General features: G+C 35.7%; 1 protein-coding gene across 2 annotated transcripts in view; it reads left to right on the forward strand.

The window, feature by feature from the left end:
* The window catches only part of DECR1 (2,4-dienoyl-CoA reductase 1), a 65,199-nt gene extending 45,336 nt beyond the window's left edge, over positions 1 to 19,863 (forward strand). The window contains exons 6-10 of one of the 2 annotated variants that reach the window (XM_032610151.1): positions 9,016 to 9,115; positions 13,415 to 13,487; positions 18,195 to 18,341; positions 18,803 to 18,865; positions 18,968 to 19,857. In XM_032610151.1, coding sequence (XP_032466042.1) covers positions 9,016 to 9,115; positions 13,415 to 13,487; positions 18,195 to 18,341; positions 18,803 to 18,865; positions 18,968 to 19,027 — 443 coding nt within the window. In that variant the 3' untranslated portion in view covers positions 19,028 to 19,857. Of the gene's footprint in view, positions 1 to 9,015; positions 9,116 to 13,414; positions 13,488 to 18,194; positions 18,342 to 18,802; positions 18,879 to 18,967 lie in introns of both variants that reach the window. The other variant, XM_032610152.1, reaches the window with a different exon arrangement.
* The last annotated feature ends 3,647 nt before the right edge of the window (positions 19,864 to 23,510 follow it).

Genomic DNA, 23,510 nt, shown 5'->3' on the forward strand with positions numbered 1-23,510 from the left:
CTACTTTGCCAATAGATGATATGTTGTTTACAGCCCTATCTTTTGAAATTGATATTATATTTAAGCTAAATTCAACCAATGCCTCTTGTGCCACTGTGAAAGACATATTAGATAAGTGTTCAACATAGTATGATACTCTTCATACTTGGTTGTTTTTCAGAATCTTAAATTACTTAACATTTGAGTAAGAATATTGACCACATATCCACTACTGTTTTTTAAAAAAATATATTTGTTTGGATTCTATTTAAAGAGAACAATTTTTCTTAAATTTTACTTTTTTTGTCTGTGTGAGTGTATTAATTGACAAAATATGTGACAGCCTACCCAGATACTTTACCTGATTTTGGACTATCTTTGATCATTGAGTCACATAGATTACTTTATACCAGGAAGCTAGAATTTCTTCCACATAAGACCACATATGAGAAATCTGTAGTGATTACTGCAACTTGCATAATTATTAAATACAGATATAAGATGCAGTAGATGTTAGAATACTGAACAGTATTATTTATAAGTAAATGCTCTAATTTTAACTAAATTTTCTTCCATCTTGTCTCCCTTACTCCTTCTCCTTTCCTCCCTCTCCCCTCCTTCCTTACTTCCTTTCCTCTTACTTTTTTAAAACACCTAACATTTATCAAGTGCTTATTCTATATCAGCTTTTGTTCTAAGTGTTAAATATTTATGAACTTATTTAATACTTGTAATGACTCTGGAAGGTAAGTGCTGTTTATAGTTATGGGTAGAAACTGAGGTGCAGAGTTAGTCTTTTTTAATATATTGCTAGATGTTTTTAATTCTCACTTTTACAGATGAGAAAATATGGTTTATTAAATAACTAAGAAGTGTTAATTATCACTGTTAAAACTGATGATTGACAATTTTTTTTTTTTATTGTCAGAAGTAGTCCAGGGCTTCCCTGGGGGCGCAGTGGTTGAGAATCCGCCTGCCAATGCAGGAGACACGGGTTCGATCCCTGGTCCAGGAAGATCCCACATGCCGCGGAGCAACTAAGCCCGTGTGCCACAATTACTGAGCCTGTGCTCTAGAGCCATGGGACCACAACTACTGAGCCCACATGACACAACTACTGAAGCCCACATGCCTAGAGCCTGTGCTCTGCAACAAGAGAAGCCACCACAATGAGAAGCCCACTCACTGCAACGAAGACCCAACACAGCCAAAAATAAATAAATAAAATAAATAAATTCATTAAAAAAAACCCCAAAGAAGTGGTCCAGTAGGAAAAAAGGAGCAGTAGTTTAATTGAAGTCATTGTCACCTAGTTTATACCTGATACTTAGATGGTGAGTCTTGATATTTTGACCACTACTCAGCTTTCTCATCTGTAAAAAAGATTGGATAATCAACTACTACTCCAATATTTAGTAAGCAAACAAGGTATTAGATACAAAAGTTTTGTGAAAAACATAAATTGCTTCAAAAATATTCATGTGCTTCTTCATGTATGTGAATGAACATATGGTAGCTTAGATAATTTAAAGAATTAGGTAGAATTAATTTTCAGATATTCAGGGAATCTAAGATTATGGAATAGTCAGAAGCAGCCCAAGGAAGCTTGAATCATATGGACTGTGTCAGGGAAAGGCAAGAAGTGAACGGTTATTGTCTAGTCAGATTAATCATGAACAATGAAGGGGAAATAGAAAGTAGTTAAGAAGTGTCTGTAAAGGAAATCATGGATAGGATCAGTGTCATTGGAAGTATGCCTGAGATGATCTTACCAGCAGCCTGAGAATATCTTACCAGCAGCCTTGTGCTAGAGGAAGAGAAGAGTAAATGCAAATAATGAACCAACCGAAGAAACTAAAAAAGGAAAGATCCTTTTAATCAATAGTTATGAAGAATCAGTTGAAGGCTTTGAACTAAGTAAAATACTTTATGCCATTCTTGCAATTGAGTTAAAACAAATTATCAGAAAACACAAAGTTTTTAACCATCTTGCTGTTCTAGACACATAATGTGTGAACTGTAAACACAGAAATAAATTTTAAAGCATTCTTATTTTCAATCCATTGATATTGAACTCAGCCAGTTACTTTTCCCTCATCATTCATCATTCAGTGAACCTCAGCCTGTCCAATCTCACATCCTTCTGTAATCACCCTTTGTTTGACTGCTCTTTTACATAGACTCTGACAGAATCATTTTCCCTTAAGCCATATAGAATTGTCATGCCCAGCTTTAGTTCCACACCTTAATGAATCATGTCCTATTCAAAAGCTCTAATACACACTTCAGCATTTAAAAACATGCTGCACATTGTTCTTGTTCCATGTTGCAAGTCTCCTTTTCTCATCCATCAAAATTGGAAATGCTATTACCCATCAGTATACAATACTTCTGCCCCACCTGAAAACCCTTTCCACCCTTACTCCATTCTTCTCCCCACCAGTTCCTAACTCATCACTAAGCACAAAGGTGACGCTTTGTTTATGGAATGAAACATTTTTGAGACTCACAAAAAAAAGGTGAATTGAGGGCATGTTTAACACTACTTTCAATTATGTCCTTCAGCTTTACTATTAGGGGAAAAGAAGATGATGAGCCATTTGACAAAAATCAACTGATAAGGAGGCAAATGCACCTTGTTTCAGAAGAAGGAAGAGTAGAGCAGGCATAGGATGAGGCTTTTCTTATTTGTCAGTGTGAGTGCAAGTTGTATGCTGTTTAGATTTTAAAGTATAGAAGGACCATATGGCTACATTTCTGTGTATTGCGACTAGGCCTTCCTTAGAACAGTGGGTGCATTTTAAGAATGTTTAAAAACACTTTCTTAGTAATGAGTTGGCATTTATTAAGGCAGTGTTAATATCCTTTTAAAATCACTTTTTGCCAGAGTTACTAATTTGATACAACATTTCTACCTCATTTATTAAATTTTCTTATAGCAACTGTGTACCTTACTTTGATGTTTTGTGAAGATAATGTAAAGGTAAGGTGATTTGGAAATTTTGGAAAGGAATCTTTTTTTTTCTTTTTAACTATATAACTGAAAATTTCTTCGAGAGGAAATTTTATGAGTGTAGGCTCTGGATCAAACTGCCTGGTTCTAGTCCTGATGATACCACTTATTAGTAGTGTGAACTTGGGAAAACTACCTCTGTGCCTCAGTCTCTTTTGTAAATAGGAGGATAAAGATAGAACCTTCCTCCTAGGATTGCTGTGATGATTAAGTGAGCTAGTGCCTGTAAAGTGTTAAGAATAGTGCCTGGCTCAGACTACTGCTCAGTAAGTATTAGCTATTAAAGAAAATGTTAGATTCCTCCAAGATAAGTGTATTTTTACCACCTGTTTTACAAGGGGACCATAAAGTATCTGAATGTGAGGCTATGTTCCTATGTCCCATAGTTAAAATAGACTAGAAAAACCGGAGATCTGATACGACTTATTGTAATTAAACTTTTAAGTCTCAACCTACATGAAGGATGTATTTATGTTAAATGTTCAAATGAGATGTCTTCATTTAGTAGATAATATTCTTTTAAAAAGAGTTATGCTGTTTGTTTTTAAGTTATATGATCATCCTGTGAGTAACTTTTAGAGTGTTGATGACTTTTAGATTTAAATTCAATTGAGTCTCTTATCAAAAAGTGGCTAAGAGTTAGTGTCCTCTGTGCCTTCATCAAAAAGAGAAGTGAAGAGTTTTCTCTTCATGTTATGATTGTCAGGAAGATTAATTGCTGGCAATAACAGTAGGAGAGTTAAAGCTGCAAGCAATAGCTCACCTGTGTTCTTAGAAAGTACAAGGAGTTCAGGCTTACTTACGTGTAGTATTTAATGCCTGGAGAGGCAAAGATGAGGCTAAGGGGTGTAGACTTTACCCTCTGGAATTGGATAAAGATAAACTGAAGGATCTTAACAAGAGATATATTCAGAGTGGAGACTGAAGCATGATTAATGACTGAGGGGAGGGCCCAATGAGAAGTGTTGAGAAAGAAAGAAGAGAGAACCAATGAAGGAATGTTGTAGTCTCAGGAGATGTGAATCAGAAACATAGGTGGAGGAGCCTACTCTGGATACTGAAAGAGTTGATAAATGATGTTGAGGGCCCTGGTGAAATTGTAGATGCATCTTTCCAATGGCATTTACCTACAGCTTGGAACAGTTTTAGAACTCCCTCCTTATAAGAGTGGAGAAGGCCGTTCTGGTATTGAGAACTGCAAGGTGGATGTTTGAGAGAATGTGTGGCTAGGAATTGAGTGCCTGATTTCATGTAATAGTCTAGGCTGTAAATAGAAAAGTTAGACTAGGAGGGAACTATAAGCCTAAAGAATATGGGAGATAAAGCACCCAGAATTTATAATGAGGTCTCAAAGAGCACATGTAGTATGAGGATGTGAAAGATCTGGAAGGACAGAATACAGAGAGTAACACATTGCATTCAGTATTTTGGAATGATGACAAAGTTCAGGTTGTGGCTAAATTGGGGTAGCACCGAAGGTCATGGAACTGTAAGATTTATGATCTTGTCCACCTGAATGTTGAAATCTTCCAGATTGTTGAGAGAAGTTGGCTTTGAGATGTGGTTACAGATATTTTTGTAGGTTTAAGTCCAGGAGTCAAATTTTAATTAAAATGGCAGAGTAGGTTGGGAAGTCAAAGTTAACATCAATTGAAGTTACAAACGGTGGTTAAAGAGCTGGATATTATCATTTTCAAATGGGACTTTTTGCATGAGGGTAAAAGAGTAATAGGTAGAATCGATAGCAATGATTAATTAGTGAGTAATCTGTAGAATGTAATGACATTTGCTGGAAACTCTCTATTTTCCTACTTTACAGTGATAAATCTGGGGCCCGGAACAGGGAAGTGATTTGCCCAAGGTCACACAGTTATAGAGCTAGTAAATAGTAGAATTAATGTTTGAGTCAGGTGTCTTTAAACTGCAGTATTCCATCTCTACTGGACATTGGAACTAAAATTTTTTATTTTAATTTTCAAAATTTGTATTTAAACCAGATTTTAGAGCTTTTGAGTCTTTTTTTGAAACTGGCACGTAATCTTACACGTTTTATCCTTTTTTTTTTTTTTTTTTTTTTTTTTTTTTTATGCGTTACGCGGGCCTCTCACTGTTGTGGCCTCTCCCGTTGCGGAGGACAGGCTCCGGACGCGCAGGCCCAGCGGCCATGGCTCGCGGGCCCAGCCGCTCCGCGGCACGTGGGATCTTCCCAGACCGGGGCACGAACCCGCGTCCCCTGCATCGGCAGGCGGACTCTCAACCACTGCGCCACCAGGGAAGCCCTATCCTTTTTAATAGTGTGATTTTTAGTGTTTCTTTGTTACTATTTTTTTCCATTTTGAAATAGTTAAGGATGGGCAAGCATAATATTTATTTTATTTATTGCTCCCTTTCTCTGTTTTCTTAACTTCACTAACATAGGTTCTATTTTTGTTGTCAGCACTGGGATGTTAGAAACTTGCCATTTACAAGCCTCTTCCATAGGTAATTCTAATTTAAATGATTAGCCTTCCTATGAAAAGAAAAAAATATATCTGTGACTGACCCTGGGAATCCTTTACTTTGAGCTATTAGCACCACTGTTCATTTTTTGAAATCCAGCTGTTAATTGTTTATGCAGCATTCATCCTATTGGAACAGTGCAATTTCAAATGTTTGCCTCTTTTTTACACTCAGGGGTAATTAAAAGCAGCAGTGTCTCATTCTAAGCAGTGGGCTGCCCACATCTTAAATAAAATCTAGAGAGAAAGAGAAGAGGATGATAACTTTCATTTCCAGTATCTCAATTACATAATAATGACTTAACTCCTCCTTTCCCACACCTCAAGAAAAATTGCTGTTAAATCTGAATGGGAAGATAGAGCACATTCTATTGGAACATTGGCAGTACATAAGTAATTGTCATTTTTAAAAGTAGTTTTTATAATTTTGTTGTAAGATGATGCAGTTAGCATCTGTTGTCAGTGTACTGTAATGGTGTACACTAAAGTTCTACATCCTCTTCTTTAACAGGGTGAATTTGGAAACAAAGTAATTTTCGGAGATCTGAGAGACTGTGCTTGATATATTAGAAAAAGTTACCATAATGCCTAACATAACTATTCTTATTTCTCATGTCCTTAAAATGGTACTCCTGTCCCCTCTTCCACTCCCAGTGTTTTCCGGGTTGTGCTAAGTTTTGTTTCTACTCTGGAGTGTGTGGAGGGAAAGAGAAACAAAATATGTCAAGGAGAAAAAAAACTTATCTGAATATTCTTTAAATTATTTTCCTTTTAGTCCTTAAAACTTGTAGTCTTAAATTTCTTAAAGTATCTACTGTTTCATATATATATATATATATATTATATATATATAGTTTGATTCATTTGCTAATATTAACTTACAGTATTTTCAGTGTTGTGGCTAAGTAGGAAGTAGAAAATCACAGATTTTTCAGGAGCTAAAGATTATTATTTTAAACTTTCATACAGTCAATTTACTGAGAACCCACTATGTCCCAGGCAATGTTGATTACTGGCTGTATTTTCCTGTGCTGTACAATATATCCTTGTTGCTTATTTTATACATAGTTTGTGTCTCTTAGTCTGATACCCCTATCTCACCCCTTTCCCCTTTCCTCTCCTCAGTGGTAACCACTAGTTTGTTCTCTATATCCGTGAGTCTGTTTCTGTTTTGTTATATACATTCATTTATTTTATTTTTTAGATTCCACGTATAAGTGATAACACAGCATATGTTTTTCTTTGACTTATTTCCTTAAGCATAATACTCTTTAGGTCCATGCACGTGTTGCAGCTGTCAACATTTCATTCTTTTTTATGGCTGAGTAATATTCCATTGTGTGTATATATACCACATTTTCTTTATCCATTCATCTGTTGATGGGCGCTTAGATTGCTTCCATATCTTGGCAGTTGTAAGTAATGCTGCTATGAACATTGTGGTGCATGTATCTTTTTGAATATATTCTTTTTCTTCAGACACATACCCAGCAATGGAATTGCTGGATCATATGGTCGTTCTATTTTTAGTTTTTTTGAGGACTCTCCATACTGTTTTCCATAGTGGCTGCCTCAATTTACAATCCCATCAACAGTGTACTAGGGTTCCCTTTTTTGCACATCCTCACCAACATTTATTATTTGTAAACGTTTTGGTGATAGCCATTCTGACATGTGTGAGGTGATATCTCATTGTGGTTTTGATTTACATGTCTCTGATGATTAGCATTGTTGAGCATTTTTTCGTGTGTCTGCTGGCCATCTGTATATCTTCTTTGGAAATATGTCTTTGCCCATTTTTTAATTGGGCTGGTTTTTTTTTGATATTGAGTTGTGTGAGCTGTTTACATATTTTGGATATTAACCCCTTATTGGCCATCTTATTTGCCAGTATTTTCTCCCATTCAGTAGGTTTTTACATTTCATCCATGGTTTTCTTCATTGTATGAAAGGTTTTAAGTTTAATTAGTTCCCATTTGTTAATTTTTGCTTTTATTCTTTTGTCTTAGGAGACACATCCAAAAAAATATTGCTGTGGTTTATGTCAAAGTGTGTTCTGCCTATATTCTCTCCTAGGAATTTTATGGTTTTAGGTCTTTTTAGATCTTTAATTCATTTTGAGTTTATTTTTGTATATGGTGTGAGGAAACGTTCTAATCTTATTCTTTTACATGTAGCTGTCCAGTGTACAATATCATTTGAAAGGTCTTCATCTGCTGATTCTATCTTCTGTGTCATTTATGAGAGTCTTTCTGTTATTTGATTTTTCTCCTGGTTGTTTCTGTGTCTTTTTATGTGTAGTAATTTTTGGTTGCATGCTATGAATTTTATGTTGTTGTTGTTGGGGTGTGTGTGTGTGTGTGTGTGTGTGTGTGTGTGTGGTGTCCACATATGTGTATGCATTTTAATTTCCCTTTGAATTAAAAACTTGTGGACCAGCTTGATCAGTTCAGTGTTCATTTTTAAGCTTTATTTGGGTGAGTCTAGAGTAGACTTTACTTTTGGGCTAATTTAACCCTCCTATTAATGCACAGCCCTTCTGAACTTTTCCACTGAAAGCGCTGGATATTCAACAAAGCTGCTCAGACTCACTTATCTCCCAGCCCTCTGTGTACTCTGGGAATTGTTCAGCTTATGGTTTCCAGGCAATTGTTCTTTGCCTGGCCTTATGGAATCTTACCCTAAACATGTACAGCTTGATATTTGGCCAGAGATTCAAGGATACACTATGCAGATTTATGGGGCTCTATCTTTACATACTTTTCTCTTCGGGGGAACTCTCCTCACAAATTGCAACTTCCTCAGTCTCTCTAAAATCTGATCTGTCTCCTCAACTCAGTGATAATGCTTTATTTGGCTACTTTCCTACTCCTTATGCCACAGTCTATATGACATATGTATATAGTATAATATAGAGTATGTAATATAGAATATATAGTATGTATATATATGTAGTATATAGTACATACTGTGGTATACGTACAGTACCTTTAGGCAAAATCTGATCTTAGAGCTCATTTCATTTGTTTTTCTTCTCTCAGGAATTGCCATCTTTCCCTGCCTGCTAAACAGTATCTGAAAATAGTGGTATCATATATTTGATACAGTTTCTTTGTGTTTACAGGAGGAGGACAAATCCATGATGCTGGAGGCAGAAGTCCCTGCTAATTTAGTTTTGGTTCTGATTTATTCTTATAAATGGGTTAATGGAAATCCTGTCCAGCTGATTATGCAGGGTATAATAGGGCCATACCTTTGAGATTTGAGCCTTGGTATTGACTCACCTGGTATAGAATTTTAATTAAGCACAGACTGGACCATCCTGAATGGCAGCAAGATTACTAGCAAAGATGTAGCAATTTTATTAGATTACTCTTTTATTAATTTAGGCTTAGTGAAGTTTTGAAAATTTCTTCAGTTTTTGTTATACCCTCTTGAATTAGATCCCATTATTATAAATAATGTTTTCCTGATGTGAATTGATTTAGCTGTATTGTTAATTACTGTATCATTTTAAAATGTCAGGAGCATCGTTTCTTGCTATTACAACCATCTATGCTGAGACTGGGTCAGGTTTTGTAGTACCAAGTGCTTCTGCCAAAGCAGGAGTGGAGGCCATGAACAAGTGAGTACTGCTGTGTTAATCCTGTCACTGAAGATAAATAATGTGCTTTGGTAGCTTGTGTAACTAAATTCCTGTGTTCTGTTCTCTTTCCAGAGAAAAATAAAACAAAGACTAATTTGGATTCACCAGGAGACATTCTATTTCATGAATAGGTCCTATTTGTCTATAGCAACACTGTCCAATAGAATTTTCTGCAATGATTGAACTGTTCTGTAAATCTGCAGTATCCAATAGCTATATGTGGCCATTGAACCCTTGCATTCTGGCTACTGTGACTGAGAAACTAAATTTTATTTAATTTTAATTACTTATCCAGTATGACTGTGTATTATAAACTATGAGAAAAAGGCTTATAGGAACTCAGACTAGTGTATCCATGTATCTTTACTAGTGCCCCCTCTGACCTCTCTTAAACATACCTTCATCCTTTTATTGTACCTACTATACACGATTAATAGAACTAATATAGACAGTGACCACTTGTCAGCTCTTTTGGCCTTTTCTCAGCAGCATATGATTGCTTTTTGAGTCTGTTCCCCATTGGCCTTTTCTACTGTCTTAGTTGTAATATAAGGTCTTATCATTGCTTGTCTTGCTTACTGTAATAACCCCATAACATGTTTCTCTGCTACCAGTTTCTTTTCACTTTATTTTTTATTCACATTCCCACCAGACTCATCTTTCTACAAATGTATATCTGCTTATTATAATGCCTAGTTAAAAACCTTATATCATTTTTCTATGACTCTTTGGAATAAAAGCCAAAACTCAATATGGTATTCTAAACAGACTTGTCCCTGGCCTTTCTTTATTCATTGACTTATTTGATAAATAGTTATTGTGTATCTTTTGTGTACATGGGATACAGGGATATGATAGTGATGGAAATAGAACAGTCCTCATTCTCACCTGAACTTGCATTCTTTTACCGTTATTCCTGTGCTTTTAATTACCATCATTCCTGTGCTCTATATTTTCTTAAACACACCACGCATTTTCATATCTCTATGCCTGGGTTATGCTGTTGTTGGAATTTGCTGTGATATTTTGCCTCCCTTCAGGGCGCTTGTATCACCTCCTCTGGGATATTTACTTTCATTTCTCTAGAAGAGAATTAACCATCCTCTACTCTTTGCACCCTTAAAACTTTGTTTATTCCAGTCTAGTGAGAAGACTAACACATTAATAAATGCCATCCAGTGTTGTAGATTCTAAAATGAAGGGGCACAGAGAGGGCACTGTAGACTATTTTTAACATATCATTAAAGCTGTATGACTTCCCCACTAGAATGTGTGTCTGTGAGAGAAGAAAGCATATCTTATTCATCTTTGTGTACTCATTGCTCAGCAAGATCGGGTACATAGCTGGTGCTCAGTGCTTGTAGAACTACATAATTGTTCTCTTTTTCGAGTAGTCTCAAGGTTCTTTTTAACATTTAAACCAGTAAAACACATTTGTTTGAGATACAAAGAAGTCATACTTTACTCAGCAGTTTAGTTTGAATAGAGATAATTACCATTTTGGGTTTTTTTTTTTAAGGTCAAATGGTATTGGAAATAAGGGATTTGAACTTGACTATTTTGGCACCATTTGTACAATATTTGTTTTGTTGAGATCTTTGACTCTTGTTAGAGGTTTCAATTTCATGTCTTTTAAGGACTATGATTCTGTGCCGCTTTTTTGGTATTACTGCATAGTGAATTGCACATAGCAGATGCTCAATAAATGTGTACCTTCCTCCCCAGCCCGTGTTCCCATCAGCCCTCTTTCATATTTTATAGTACACAATCATACCAGATAAGGTCTTGTAGGTCCCTGAATACTGCATGTTGTTTATGCCTTTGTCCTTTACTCACACTGGCCCATATGCCTGGGCTGTCTTCTTTTTTCCAGCCTACCTTCTAATATCTCCCATCCTCTTCTTTCCCCCTTACTCCACAAAAAACTCCTAATCCTTCTTCAAGTGTCAGCTCAATTATCACCTCCTGTGGGAAGCCTTCCATGTAATTCAGGAAGGCATAGATACTTCTTCCTTTACGTAGCCTTGGCACATATTACACAGTTTACAGGATAGTAGTATCTAGTGCTTTATACAACTAAAGCGACCTCTCTTGAGAGAGGGACTATCTCCTGAAAGCAGCGCTGCCTTTCTTTGTTTGAGGATATTGGCATATAGTAAGCTCACAATAAACACCTGTTGATTGAAAAACAATAATGGTTAACATTATTGAATATATTGTACTTAGCATCTTAACATGCAGAGTGAGCCAGTGAGGTGGATTCCTTATGTTACAATAGATCTTGAGAATATAAACTAGGTTAAAAGAGCTGGCACTAGAGCAAATTTATTCGTTGCACCTATGAATAGAGATAGCATGGCTTTTCCTCCTAAGCCAGTTTCCTTAATAGCTTGCCCAGTTTTTCACAGAATGCTGTAAACTCTGCTCAGCTCAGTAATTCTGTTAAGACACACAGCTACTACTTCCCTAGCAATCTAGTAGGTGCACTACAAGTACATACCCAGAGTAGGTATGGTCTTGGACTCTGTCAAAGGTATCACTCAGAAAAGCAGTTTTTAATGTATGATTTGCCTGAAAGAGATGCAGCCCATTTCTCTAAAATGTACCAGTGGATTAATCAGATTAACAGACTGTACTTGGAGCACAATGCTTTATAAAGCATTGTTAATGTTAATGCTTATCTTAGTGAGTATCTTATAATTACATAGAGCTTATGTTAATGGATATCTTATAATTATACAAAACTTATCCCTTTGTATCTATTGCAAGGATACAGTGTCTTAAGGACATTACTACACAATTTTCCTTTTATACATTTTCTTGGAAGAAATGTTTTATTAAATTTTTTTGTCAGAAACGATTGTGTTTTTCCTGAGAGATTAGCTTGCTTTTTTCGTTATGGGCAGTGTGAATTGTGTAACTGGTTAGACTTACCTTTTGCATAGCATCATGGAAGGAGTAGATACAAGTTTTTCACCTGCCTATTATAATTATATGGAATATCACAATACATTTAGTTATAAGTTTCATTCTTGGCTTCTTTATATTTCCTTATCCTTGTTTTGTTTGTTTTCTTTCTTTTCAAATAATTTTGTCTTCTTCATTTGCATTACATGTATTTCTTAAGTTACGTTAAATCATTTTTTTAAAGTAGATTAAGTATATATGCACACAAATATACATATGAATATAAATTTCTAAAATAAGTTTAGGTAGTAAAAGTTAGACATATCTATCAAGTAAGCTTTTTTTTTAAAATTTATTTTTGGCTGCATTGGGTCTTCATTGCTGCGCATGGGCTTTCTCTTGTTGCAGCGAGTGGGGGATGCTCTTTGTTGCGGTGCACGGGCTTCTCATTGCAGTGGCTTCTCTTGTTGCGGAGCACGGGCACTAGGCGCACAGGCTTCAGTAGTTGTGGCACTCAGGCTCAGTAGTTGTGGCTCTCGGGGTCTAGAGCTCAGGCTCAGTAGTTGTGGCACATGGGCTTAGTTGCTCCACGGCATGTGGGATCTTCCCGGAGCAGAGCTCGAACCCGTGTCCCCTGCATTGGCAGGCAGATTCTTAACCACTGCACCACCAGGGAAGTCCCAAGTAGGCTTTTAAAACAGGTTGCTTCTTCAAGGTTTCATGTTTGCTATTAGTGTTCTATTTTGCTTCAGGGCATTTAGCAAGTTTCTTTTAGATTCTTACTTCCTTTTTAGCTCAGTTCAACAATTGTATTAAAGCCTAGTTAGACATGATATGGTTAATATTTTAAATCTATGTAATCCGACTCTTACTCAATTAAGGCACTTGTAATGTTGCAAACATTGTAATCTACTGTACTATGAGTAAAGTTACATTGAACTTTATAAGTGCAGGACTGAACTCCAGAAAATGTGGGAGAGAGACATGAATCTCTTCCTTCTTTGTGCTAAATAATGATACCCTTTTTAAAAATGTGTATTGATATTGGACTTCGTTCAAAATGTGAATAGTAGGTCATCTAGCGTGGTGCTTAAGGACGCTAAAGTGTAAACGGTAGATAGTACAGCAGAGTGTGACTAAGGGCACAAACGCTAGAGCTAGACTGCTACAGGTTGACTCACTACCATATGACCCAGAGCAAATGATTTAACTTCTCTGTGCCTCAGTTTCCTTGTCTGTAACAGGGGGAATAATAATAGTACCTACCTATTGGAGTTACAGTCTCTGGCATTTAATAAGCATGCAGTCTTGGTTATTAGTATTTTTAATATATAGTATAATATTTTAGAATCTGTGTTGTTTAATTTTTAGGTCTCTTGCAGCTGAATGGGGTAAATATGGAATGAGATTCAACGTGATTCAACCGGGGCCTATAAAAACCAAAGTAAGTTTTGGTTTGCTTATGATCACATTTTGAGTGATTAAGGAGTGAAAGATAGATAGATTCTCATGTGTGCAGGATTTTCCAGCGATACCTTAGTTTGGAGCCCTGGTGGAAGGGAAGAGGGTTTTGCCATTATCCAACATAAGAAATAAGGAGGTGGGCAAGAATACAGCAGCTATACAACTCCTTGATAAGGTCTATTTCAGTGTCGTAATCTTTCTGGGATCTTTTATGCCATCAATTTTGGCATTTTGTCTGATTTGCTTTAATGATCTGTTATTGTGTTATATTTCTTAATTTTTACTATATTTTAAAGGTTCTTTGACATCCTTTTTTAAAATGGAAATGTAACTGTATTTTAAATTTAAGAGATGCTTTAGAAATTTATCATATAAGCTTGGTCTTGTTATAGGCAACATTTTCTTTGACACATGTCTGTGCCTTTTCACTTTCAAACACTGTTATGCACATCATCTAATTCCCATGTCTCTCTGATTAAAAAGCCTTCTGATGGCATGCATTTCACCTGAAATCAGATATTGCAACTCATAATTATCACTAATGCTGTTACAGATGTTGCTTGAAAGGTTCACAGGTTCTCTGTTCTCTCACGTTACCCCAAATGACTTCACTCTCATACTTCTTTTTGTTTCCGTGTAAAGCAAGAATTTATAGTCCCAACTGGGATGTTTCTTTGAAGGCCCAGGTGAAATTTGCTAAGTTGTTTCTGTTGTATAAACTGAAAGTAATGCAAAGGAGTATTTGGCTTGTAGATGGTTCTGGGGTATTAAATATTAACATGGAGATGGTTGTATTAATTTTTTTAGCAGTTTGAAGGGTGGAAAATGGAAAGAACAACTACCTGAGTGAGTGAAACTTGACTGAATATCTTATTTGTTTGGCACTTATGTAATAAAAAATAATAAAATTAGTGGAAAAATAATTCAAAGGCACATATTAAAACACATGATTCAGAATAGCATTGTGCTAAGCACTATCTTATATATAGTCATAGAAACTTCTTTCTAGGACCTCAGTATCTAGGAAAGATCATCTGCATTTTATTATGTATTTAACATGTACTTACTGAGTGCCTTCTGTATGCAAAGGTGCTAATAAGAAAGATACAAAAACATTTGTGACAGATGCTTGCCATCAACTTTTAGTCTAGCAGTGTAGGTGTAAGTTTTATGCAAATAACATGCATATAGTTTTAAAGAGATTAAAGAAAATTGAAGTATAGAAACTCTCTAGCAAGCACTGATAGAACCAGGATTGGGACCTTTGTCTACCCTTTTTCTTTGATGCTTTATACCTGCCTAGGGAGAGCTGAAGTGCTCACAAGGAGCCTGTGTGTGCTTGCTATGTCTCATGTCTGTGTTATTGAAGAGAGTTGTCACCTAGACTTACAGGCACTGGTAGAGAAAAAGCCAATTATTTTTATTAATCAACACGCATGCATACTTTATCTTGGTCTGCTCCTTTTTTTTTTTATTGGAGTATAATTGCAATACAGTGGTGTGTAAGGGTCTGCTCCTTTTTATCATTAACAGAAGGCAGAAATTGTTTGGCAAATTTAGTTAACGGTTTTTCTCTCTCTGGAATCTACTTGAATTTAATATTCCTACATACTTGTTTTCTTCCTTTTCTATTATTTTGAGAAGTAAGGAGAAGCAAAGGAATTTCCTCTGAAATATTTCCTATTTGAATCATTTTCCTGTGTTTAAAAAATCAAATGACAGTAGCAGCCCTACCTCCACCACACTAAATTTGTACATATTTCAGAGTACTTTCATATGCATTTTCTCATTTCTCAGACAACAATTTTGTGAGATAGCTAAGACAGGCATCCTCATTTTACATATGAAGAAACTAAGGTAAAAGTTATATTTTCTAGTGTTTTTTTTTAATATCTTTATTAGAGTATAATTGCTTTACAATGGTGTGTCAGTTTCTGCTTTATAACAAAGTGAATCAGTTATACATATGTCCCCATATCTCTTCTCTCCTGCATCTCCCTCCCTCCCACCCTCCCTATCCCACCCCTCTAGGTGGTCACAAAGCACTGAGCTGATCTCCCTGTGCTACGCGGCTGCTTCCCACTAGCTATCTATTTTACGTTTGGTAGTGTATATATGTCCATGCCACTCTCTCACTTTGTCCCAGCTTACCCGTCCCCCTCCCTGTATCCTCAAGTCCATTCTCTAGTAGGTCTGCATCTTTATTCCCATCTTGTCCCTAGGTTCTTCAGACCATTTTTTCTTTTGATTCCATATATATGTGTTAGCATGAGGTATTTGTTTTTCTCTTTCTGACTTACTTCACTCTGTATGTCAAACTCTAGGTCCATCCACCTCACTACTAATAACTCAGTTTCGTTCCTTTTTATGGCTGAGTAGTATTCCATTGTATGTATGTGCCACATCTTCTTTATCCATTCATCAGTTGATGGACACTTAGGTTGCTTCCATGCCCTGGCTATTGTAAATAGAGCTGCAATGAACATTTTGCTACATGACTCTTTTCGAATTACGGTTTTCTCAGGGTATATGCCCAGTAGTGGGATTGCTGGGTCATATGGTAGTTCTATTTTTAGTTTATTAAGGAACCTCCATACTGTTCTCCATAGTGGCTGTATCAATTTACATTCCCACCAACAGTGCAAGAGGGTTCCCTTTTCTCCACACTCTCTCCAGCATTTATTGTTTGTAGATTTTTTTTTTTAAGGAGAGTTTAAAGATGCTTCCCATTTTTTTTTTAAGATGTTGGGGGTAGGACTTAATTAATTAATTTATTTTTGCTGTGTTGGGTCTTCATTTCTGCACGAGGGCTTTCTTTAGTTGTGGCAAGAGGGGGCCACTCTTCATCGCGGAGCGTGAGCCTCTCAATATAACGGCCTCTCTTGTTGTGGAGCACAGGCTCCAGATGCACAGGCTCAGTAGTTCTGGCTCACAGGCCTAGTTACTCCACGGCATGTTGGATCCTCCCAGACCAGGGCTCAAACCCGTGTCCCCTGCATTAGCAGGCAGATTCTCAACCACTGCACCACCAGGGGAGCCCTGTTTGTAGATTTTTTGATAATGGCCATTCTGACTGGTGTGAGATGATATCTCATTGTAGTTTTGATTGGTATTTCTCTAGTGATTAATGATGTTGAGCATTCTTTCTTGTGTTTGTTGGCAATCTGCATATCTTCTTTGGAGAAATGTCTATTTAGGTCTTCTGCCCATTTTTTGGATTGGGTTATTTCTTTTTTTGATATTGAGCTGCATAAGTCGCTTGTATGTTTTGGAGATTAATCATTTGTCAGTTGCTTCATTTGCAAATATTTTCTCCCATTCTGAGGGTTGTCTTTTCATCTTGTTTATGGTTTCCTTGCTGTGCAAAAGCTTTTAAGTTTCATTAGGTCCCATTTGTTTATTTTTGTTTTTATTTCCATTTCTCTAGGAGGTGGGTCAAAAAGGATCTTGCTGTGATTTATGTCATAGAGTGTTCTGCCCATGTTTTCCTCTAAATATGATGGTGTCTGGCCTTACATTTAGGTCTTTCATCCATTTAGAGTTTATTTTTGTGTATGGTGTTTATCTCTGGGCTTTCTATCCTGCTCCATTCTGTTTTTGTGCCAGTACCATGCTGTCTTGATTACTGTAGCTTTGTAGTATAGTCTGAAATCAGGGAGCCTGATTCCTCTAGCTCCGTTTTTATTTCTCAAGATTGCTTTGGCTATTCGGGGTCTTTCATGTTTCCATGAAAATTGTGAAATTTTTTGTTCTAGTTCTGTGAAAAATACCATTGGTAGTTTGATAGGGATTGCATTGAATCTGTAGATTGCTTTGGGTAGTAGAACCATTTTCACATTGTTGATTCTTCCAATCGAAGAACATGGTATATCTCTCCATCTATGTGTATCATCTTTAATTTCTTTTATCAGTGTAATTTTCTTAGTTTCAGTTGTTTTTGGTGTCTGTCCTCAGTGGCTATGGTTGGTTCAGTGGGTTGTGTAGGCTTCCTGGTGGATGGGACTAGTGCCTGTGTTTTGGTGGATGAGGCTGGATCTTGTCTTTCTGGTGGGCAGGTCCACGTCTGTTGGTGTGTTTTGGGGTGTCTGTGGCCTTATGATTTTCGGCAGCCTCTGTGCTAATGGATGGGGCTCTGTTACTGTCTTGCTAGTTGTTTGGAATGGGGTGTCCAGCACTGTAGCTTGCCGGTCGTTGAGTGGAGCTGGGTCTTGGCGTTGAGATGGAGATCTGTGGGAGATTTTTGCCGTTTGATATTACATGGAGCTAGGAGGTGTCTTGTGTACCAGTGTCCTGAATGTGGCTCTCCCACCTCAGTGGCACAGCCCTTACTCCTGGCTGGAGCACTAAGAGCCTGTCCTCTACATGGCTGAATCACTGCAGAAACATTCTGGAAATGAAGCATGCTATTCTCCTAAGCCCATTTAGAAATACCTTGGAGAAGAATCATGGAGTCCCTCCAATCTGGTTTTCCTTTTTCCTTCTGTCCTTTCTAGTGGTTTTTTAAAGGTCAATATTGGGTAAAATGAATATGGAAGAATTTGGCAAAACTCTCTGTTGCTTACAAGTACTAAGGTATGAACAGGTTGCCATAGTAACATTCCATTTACTGCAAATTTGTTTCTTAAATAGGAAAGAGGTTGTATTAAAAAAAAAAAAAAGCAACCTAATTATTTTCTTAATTCCTAAGGGTGCTTTTAGCCGTCTTGATCCAACTGGAGCTTTTGAAAAAGAAGTGATTGACAGAATTCCCTGTGGTCGGCTAGGAACTGTGGAAGAACTTGCAAATCTTGCTGCTTTCCTTTGTAGTGATTATGCTTCTTGGATTAATGGAGCTGTAAGCATTGTTGTCTCTCAACTTTTTTGGGAGGTGGATTTGGCGTGGGGAGGTGGATTGTAGAACCAATCCTGACGATGTTGAATGTAAATATGATTTAAAGTATTTAATTAGCTGTATTTAGTATATTATTTATAATATAGAAATATTAATATATGTTGTTTAGCTTATGGAGTTGATTCATTGATAAATTAATTTTATTAAATGTAAATCACTCTGGTAGACATGCCTCTAAGATGAACTTTAAGATTGGGTATAATTTGAAATTGTAGAAATGATGGAGAGAGGATTTTAAAGAGAGTAAATCAGTTTAGGTTTAATCATCAGTTTTGTCCTTAAAATTTAGGCTGTGATTGAAAGTGCCAAGGAGATATTCTATCCAGTTAGGAGGGAGAAATGGCTAATGGTTCAGGAACTTTTTAAAAGAAGTTAGTTTCACAGCTTTTATTATTATTTTTCAGGTAATTAGATTTGATGGTGGTGAGGAAGTACTTATTTCAGGGGAATTCAACAGTCTGAGGAAGGTAATGCCATTTTGTGAGTATAATATAATATTGGCAGTGAGGATACTAAGCTTTAAAAACACACAAGAACCTCATTAAATTGACTTTTTCTTTTTGTGGTAGGTCACCAGGGAGCAGTGGGACACAATAGAAGGACTCATCAGGAACACGAAAGGCTCCTAAGACTACTCTGGGCTTCATCTTGGTTATAATGGAAATTATACAAACTGTCTATAATCTTTTGAATATTTTCAAGTCTAATAAATTGTTACTTAGCAAACATTGAGCGTGTATTATGTGCTAGGCCAATGGTAGGTAGATCTTGTATATTAAAAGATAAATAAGATGGGCTGTTGTCCCTTTAAAGAATTTTTTAAAAATAAAAAGAGGAAAGTGAGTGAAGGCTTTTGATAGAGGTGAAACAAGACTGGAAGTGCAGAGAAAGGAACAGATATTTGTAACCTGGAAAAATCAGGAGAAACTTACTGGTGAAAGTAGTATTTGAATTATATATTAAAACTATGTCTTAAAAAAAAAAATAAAAAAATAAAAACACCAGATAAAACAAAAAAAAAAAAAAAAAAAAAAACTATGTCTTTGGTGATGGTGCCTAAAAGAAAGTAGAGGATTTACAGTAAATCTAATGGACTCTGTCTTTTCAGTGTATTTCCTTTTCATTGGACTTATGAATTGTCTTCTTTGCATAGCTCAGTATTAATTCAAATAAGTTCTTGCCAGGACCTATTTTGTAGCCAGACATTTTATTTGGTACTGAGAATAAAACATGAATAATCTACAGCCTTTGCCCTCTTAAAACTCATTATCTAGCAGGATAGATAGACCTGTAAATAATTATTTATGATTCATTGTGATAAATATTCCAGCAATGTTAAAGTGTGGAGGGGGAAGTAATTCAATCTGTCTCCAGAGTTTAGAGAAAGTGACACCTAGGAGACAGCATTCCATCTCAGCTTTTAAAGTATATATTCTCTATGAATTTATGGTCACCAGGGGGTGGGGAGGTGGGGAGGGATAGACTGGGAGTTTCAGATTGACATGTACACATTGTGATATTTAGGATAGATAGCCAGAAGAGACCTTCTGTATAGCACAGGAAGCTCTGCTCAATATTCTGTAATAACCTAAATGGGAAAAGACTTTGAAAAAGAATAGAAAAAAAAATTTTTTTTAAATAAATTATTGTTATAAAAAAATAAAGGATACTGGAATAGGAAGTGCTAAAAAAGATAAAGTATATATTCTCATGTAGAGAAGATGAACAAAGCTCATAAAATATTTTTATGTATAATTTCATTTCATTCCATATTTGGTTTGACTAATTTGTCATCCTAAGAATCAAATAATAAGAAAACCACAGTCTCAAGTGTATATAGCTATAATTTTGATTTTATATTAAAAAAAAGTATTTTGCTTTCATAGGAATCATTCATTACATGCTCACTAGACTGACTTTCCCAATTGCCTGAATTACCAAGACAGGGGACCAGCTTCTATCTTACCCCCTCTGAATAGATCTGAAAAGGAATCTAGTTTTCCTGTTTGAATTTATATGCTGTAAGCCTGATATGCAAATCCTTATTACATTGACAGTTAATTTCGTGCATAAGTTACATTAAATTGTGTACATAAATGGTTTAGAATGAGTGGCCTTGACATTTCCAATAATTTTGCCTTTCACTGGGGTACCATACCCAGTCTCCATTTTACCTTTAACACTAACCATAGTTTTCCTCTCTTCTATCTACATCTTTCTTCTTTATTTTTAAATTATCAATACTTCTGTGGTGTAGGAATAAAAAGTGCCAGTAGTTATATAAATTACCTTTTGTAAGTTTCATCACTTCTTATTTTCTTCATGATAAAATTCAGGATTATAATATCTGCTTCACAGGGTTGTTATGAGGATTAAGTGAGATGAAACAATTAAAAACACCATGTAAACATAAAGCACACAAATGAAAGACAAGACCCTCCTGTTTTTCTACTCTTTGATTTTTAAGACATGATTATCATAGAAAATGTGAGAATACAAAAGAATAAAAAATTTAAAAACTAACTTCCTAAAGAAAACTTCTATTAATACTTTGGTATATTTATTTTCAACCTTTTGCCTTTTTTCATTTAATTTTTATTTTTTATGAAACTAATTTGTTTATATAATTTATATAGGGAAGAGTACTACTGCAATCTCTGCTCCAAAGCTATCTTCCCATGTAACTATCTTCAGCTCTTTTAACCAGTTTTTTGGTTTGTATTTTTGGGTTTTTTTTCTGGAATATACATTCTTCCCCATCCACTAATTCTACAAATATAACCATATCCCTATTTTTGGTTAAATTTATATTCAGTGTTTACATTTTTATAACTTTATTAATATTGCTTTTTCCTCAATGTTTTCTCAACTTCCCTACTTCTTTTTAACCTACTTCATTTTAACAGTTGAGATTATATGATGTCAGATCCTGTTTCTCATAAATAAAAGATTTTTTTATATTTCATTGTTTTATGTATCATACTTTGATTTTTTATTCTTAGAATTAGTTAAAAAATTTTTTTGGTATAGTATATAAAACTGTGATGAATATTTTTATGCATAAAACATTTTTAGAGTTTGGAATTTTTTCTCCTGATAGATTCCTGGAAGTAATATTAGTCAAAGTTATGAAGCTTTTAAAGACTCCTGATACACATTTCCAAATTGCTATTCCTGAGATTTGTATGGGTTTAAAAAACCCTGAGCTATGTGTGCTAGTGCCAATTTCAACAAATACCTACCAACATGGGGTAGTTTCACTTTCAAACTATTTGCCAATTTCATAAGTAAAAATTGATAGCTCCTTCAAACATGTATTTATTTAATCATTAGTGATAATACTTTTCTATACTTAATGAATGTCCTGTTTGTCTTTTTACCTCTTAATGGGGTATCATAAAAATTTTGACTTGTCTGAGTTTGTACACAAATTTTTCTTCCGTTGATCATCTCTTAGAGTTTGCTTCATTATTGTATGTTATTACAAACGATGAATGAAGAAGCAAAGCTTGCAGGCATGGCAGGGAGGACCAGAAAAGAGATCATGGTAATATCATTTGACTGAAATTTCTTCCTAAGAAAAATTTCTTAGGAAGTCTGAAAGAGAAACAAACATTATTGATGGATAGTCACTATATTTTATGACACAACACCTTTGGGCTGTAACCATATCAATGTTTTACCGTAAGAATTATTACTTTTTCACACTACTTAGTAACTTCTCTAAGAGTCCTGCTTCTAATGCGTTAACAGAAGAGTTAATACTCAGAAAATTAAAGTGAAGATTATTGGTAACAATATCACTCATCTTAGAATTAATGTATGAAGACATCCCCAGGAAATGTTTCAGGTAAGGAGTAACAGCTATTGTTACTTTTTTCTTGAGGAAAACTAAAGCAGTGAGAATTTAAGTGTCTTTCAATAATAGAATTTTAGAGCTGGAAAAGTCTTAGAAGATAGTACTCTCAACCCCTTCATTTTATAGTTAAGGGAACTGAGGCTCAAGGAAGTTGTGACTTGGCCAGGGTCACATAATTAGTCAAGCTCATGTCTCATCAACTGGACCAGTTTCTTGGGATCATAATTTAAACCAAGAGACAATAATAGGGTCTTTATGAGATATAGTTCTATTGCAAAATCCTTCTTCAAAGGAAAAAAGCCCATTAATTTTTTTGGGGGAGGGTTCTTGATCAATTTTATTTTGTTGTAATTAAGCATAAAAATATTTATTAGACTTTCATAAATTCATTCTCAACTTCAATCCCTTTAATTTTCTTCTAAGGTCTTACATTTCTCAACTGTACAGTAAAATAATCCTTGGATTTGGAGACAGAAAAATGGCGCTTAGTATAAAATCTCAGCCCCTTAACACTAGCATAGGTGATCTTGCCTGCTCTACCTTGTACACACTCTCCCCTCACACAGGCTCTGTCACAGCAGCTTTCTTTCTGTTCCTTAGGATTGTTCAACCTAGGGCCTTTGCACTGGCTGCTTATTTGTCCTATGAATGTACTTTTCCTTATCTTTATATGGCTGGCTTCTTCAGAGAGGCTTCCCTATATCCCTATTTGCACACCATTAATTTTTAAAAACTCTTAAGTGACCTATGATTTCTAAAAGTACTCAAATCATGAATTTTCACAAAGTGAATATGCTTTTATAACCGCTAACCAGGTGAGAAACAAAATATCACCAGGAATCCAGAAGCCTCGCTTATGTCCCCCATCATGACTCCATTTCTCTCCCTAAAACTAACCACTATCTTGACTTGTAACCTCTAAGCTAAGCTGCTTTTGAAGTTTATATAAGTAGAATTACACAACACGTATTCTTCTATTGCTGGCTTACTTGCTTATGCATTCTCATTGTTACATAACATTCCACTGTATGAATATACCACAATTTATTTGTTCTGCTATTGTTGGACATTGGGTTGTTTCTAGTTTGGGCTATGTCAAATACAACGCTGCTGTGAGCATTTTTTTTTTTTTTTTTTTTGGTGAAGATAAAACATAGAAGTGAAATTGCGGGATTGTGAAGTGTGCATATGTTCAAATTTAGTAGATACCGCCAAATGGCTTTTCGAAGTCTTCACAACCTCCCATCAAGCAG

The sequence above is a fragment of the Phocoena sinus genome, chromosome 17, assembly GCF_008692025.1.
Source record: "Phocoena sinus isolate mPhoSin1 chromosome 17, mPhoSin1.pri, whole genome shotgun sequence".
In the NCBI taxonomy this organism is placed as follows: Eukaryota; Metazoa; Chordata; class Mammalia; order Artiodactyla; family Phocoenidae; genus Phocoena; species Phocoena sinus.